The 2500-nt window shown below is 51.9% G+C and overlaps 2 protein-coding genes across 2 annotated transcripts in view; one reads left to right on the top strand and one right to left on the bottom strand.

Annotated features, from left to right (window-relative positions):
* The window catches only part of fermt1 (FERM domain containing kindlin 1), a 214090-nt gene that overhangs the window by 52364 nt on the left and 159226 nt on the right, over positions 1-2500 (top strand). The window lies entirely within an intron of this gene.
* The window catches only part of LOC134025172 (1-phosphatidylinositol 4,5-bisphosphate phosphodiesterase beta-4-like), a 51347-nt gene that overhangs the window by 8553 nt on the left and 40294 nt on the right, over positions 1-2500 (bottom strand). Inside the window, exons 27-28 of the mRNA XM_062468068.1 lie at positions 1039-1255; positions 348-436 (exon numbers count right to left, since the gene is read on the bottom strand). Of these exons, the coding sequence (XP_062324052.1) occupies positions 348-436; positions 1039-1255 (306 nt within the window). The remainder of the gene's footprint in view (positions 1-347; positions 437-1038; positions 1256-2500) is intronic.

The following is a 2500-nucleotide window of genomic DNA, read 5'->3' as shown; positions in this document are numbered from 1 at the left end:
GATGAGAGAGGGGAGAGAAGGGGATGAAAGAGGGGGATGAGAGAGGGGGATGAGAGAGGGGAGAGAAGGGGATGAGAGAGGGGGATGAGAGAGGGGGATGAGAGAGGGGGATGAGAGATGACAGACAGGGCAGCCACACATCTGCAGGTGCAGCTACAGTAAGTCTGATCAGAAAGCAGGTTCTCTTTTCTATAAGGTATCAGGACATTTAATCATCACTACCAGCCACACATGGAGAAACCAAGGCACCACTCTAAGCTACTGAGCACAGGGGTATAAATACCCTGTGTTTACCAGGCACAGTGTGTGTGTGTGTGTGTGTGAGGGGGGAGCAGGTGAAGGTGTACCGTTTCGATCCCCAGTGCTCTCATCTGGTCAGCTCTCTTCTCTGCTATAGACAGGAACTTCTTTGGGTCGGACAGGGCATCCACAATAGCTGGAACACACAGCACATGCTGCTTCTGAGCTGGGCTCCGTCCACACTGACGGCTGCTGCTACCGCACATGCTCACCATCCAGGCCCTGGGCTTTGCTTAATGACTAGTCAAACGTCTTGCTCATTTGCAGGCCTCAGACCCTGTGTTTACGAGCACATCACTGCTATCATCATTTGCTCCATGTCATTACACCAGATGTAAACTCCACGCACGACACTTAAGAGTGGAGAGAGAGGGAGGAACACCCGGGCTGGAACCTTTGCTTCTGTCTCCCCTCCCTGAGGACGGACTAGCAGCCTGTGTGTATCACACACACACACACGTGTACAGTACATACACACACTAACACACTTACTCATAGCAGACTAACTGGGTACATCACACACAATGATATTACTTCAACACTGACAGGAACAGCCAGCAAAAAAGACTAGTAAGCACATAAATAAGTGCAAGTATCGGTCTCTCACTGTCTCTCTCTGCCTCTCTTTCTCTCTCCTACACTATCTCTCTTTCTCTTTCTGTCCCTCCCCCCCTCCCTCCCTGCCTCCCTCCCTCCCTCCCTCACACACACACTCATTGTCCGTGCGTGAGCCCTCACCTCCGAAGCCGTCGGGGACGTAGGTCTTGAGGATGATGTTGCAGAAGACTGTGGGCAGCGACAGAGGCTTGTTGCCCTCGTTCCTCAGGGAGATGTGTCGGTAGCCTGCCTGCAGGCCGTCCAGTGGCAGGATGCGCTGGCCTATCAGCTTGTTGTTGTCGTCGTACACGGCGATGCGCAGCACAGCCAGGTCTGGCAGGATCACCTGACGGAGGAGGGGGGGGGGGGGGGGGAGGGAGGGGCAGAGAGTTAGAAAGGGGGAGAGATAGAGAAGAAGCACGAAAGGAACAGTCAATGAGGGAGCAGAGTCAGAGAGAGAGAGAGAGAGAGAGAGAGAGAGAGAGAGAGAGAGAGAGAGAGAGAGAGAGAGAGAGAGAGAGGGAGATAGACAGATAGAGACAAAGGAGAGAGTCAGAGAGAGAGACAAAGAGGCAGAGGAGAAAGACAAAGAGGCAGAGGAGAGAGAGTCAGAGAGAGAGAGCGAGAGAGAAAGATAGACACAAAGAGGCAGATGAGAGAGAGTCAGGTCTGGACTGGAGGCCTCCTCATGAGCATGACTCATGAGGAGGCTGTGCAGGCTACAGAGATATCAGCAGTGTGTTTTCATACGAGGATGAGCCACAGAGGACACTATCTAGAAACGCTGCAACACTACGAGGCTCTGTACAGGGACGATAGCACCACAGCCTGCATATCTTACACAAGGCCATCTCATCAGCCCGCATGGGCGCCCTGTTCTTGGAGAGCTGTGTGTGTGTGTGAGTGTGTGTGTGTGTGTGAGTGTGTGTTACCTGGCCTTATGTTTTCAGATAAGAGCGGGGAGGGCGTGAAAGGGGGATGATTAATAAATGAAAGGAAGGGAAGGTTAGAGATAGCACAGATGAACTGTCGGGAGAGGTTGATGTGAGTGGTACTGTAGTTGCTGTGTGTGTGTGTGTGTGTGTGTGTGTGTGTGTGTGTGTGTGTAGGAGAGAATGTGTGATAGCACAGTGCCCCAGACAGTCATGTGTAGGTGTGTACAGGCAAACATGACTAAATGTGTAAAGGTCTCTGTACCAATGATCTATTCTTCATATGTGTGTCTGTGTGTGTGTGTGTGTGTGTGTGTGTGTGTGTGTGTGTGTGTGGGGGAGAGAAAGAGAGGGTGTGCATGAAAAGGCAGCCCTGGCAGCACTGCATGTAATGGCCCTCCTGATGGCAGTGTGTGTGTGTGTGTGTGTGTGTGTTGGGGAGCACTGCGGCAGGCTGTGATTGATGGTGTGTGTTGAGGGAGCTGGAGTCACAGTCATGGCTGAGATACTCCACATTCTGCTGAGAGCAGCTCTCTCTCTCTCTCTCTCTCTCTCTCTCTCTCTCTCTCTCTCTCTCTCTCTCTCTCTCTCTCCCCTTCTCTCTCTCCCTCTCTCAATCTTTCCCACAAATATCTGTCTCTATTCTTCCTTTGTTCCTGTCTGTGTTTTTC

The sequence above is a fragment of the Osmerus eperlanus genome, chromosome 8, assembly GCF_963692335.1.
Source record: "Osmerus eperlanus chromosome 8, fOsmEpe2.1, whole genome shotgun sequence".
NCBI classification, from domain to species: domain Eukaryota; kingdom Metazoa; phylum Chordata; class Actinopteri; order Osmeriformes; family Osmeridae; genus Osmerus; species Osmerus eperlanus.
The sequence above is the reverse complement of the archived record's forward strand: the minus strand, read 5'-3'. Positions and strand labels throughout refer to the sequence as shown.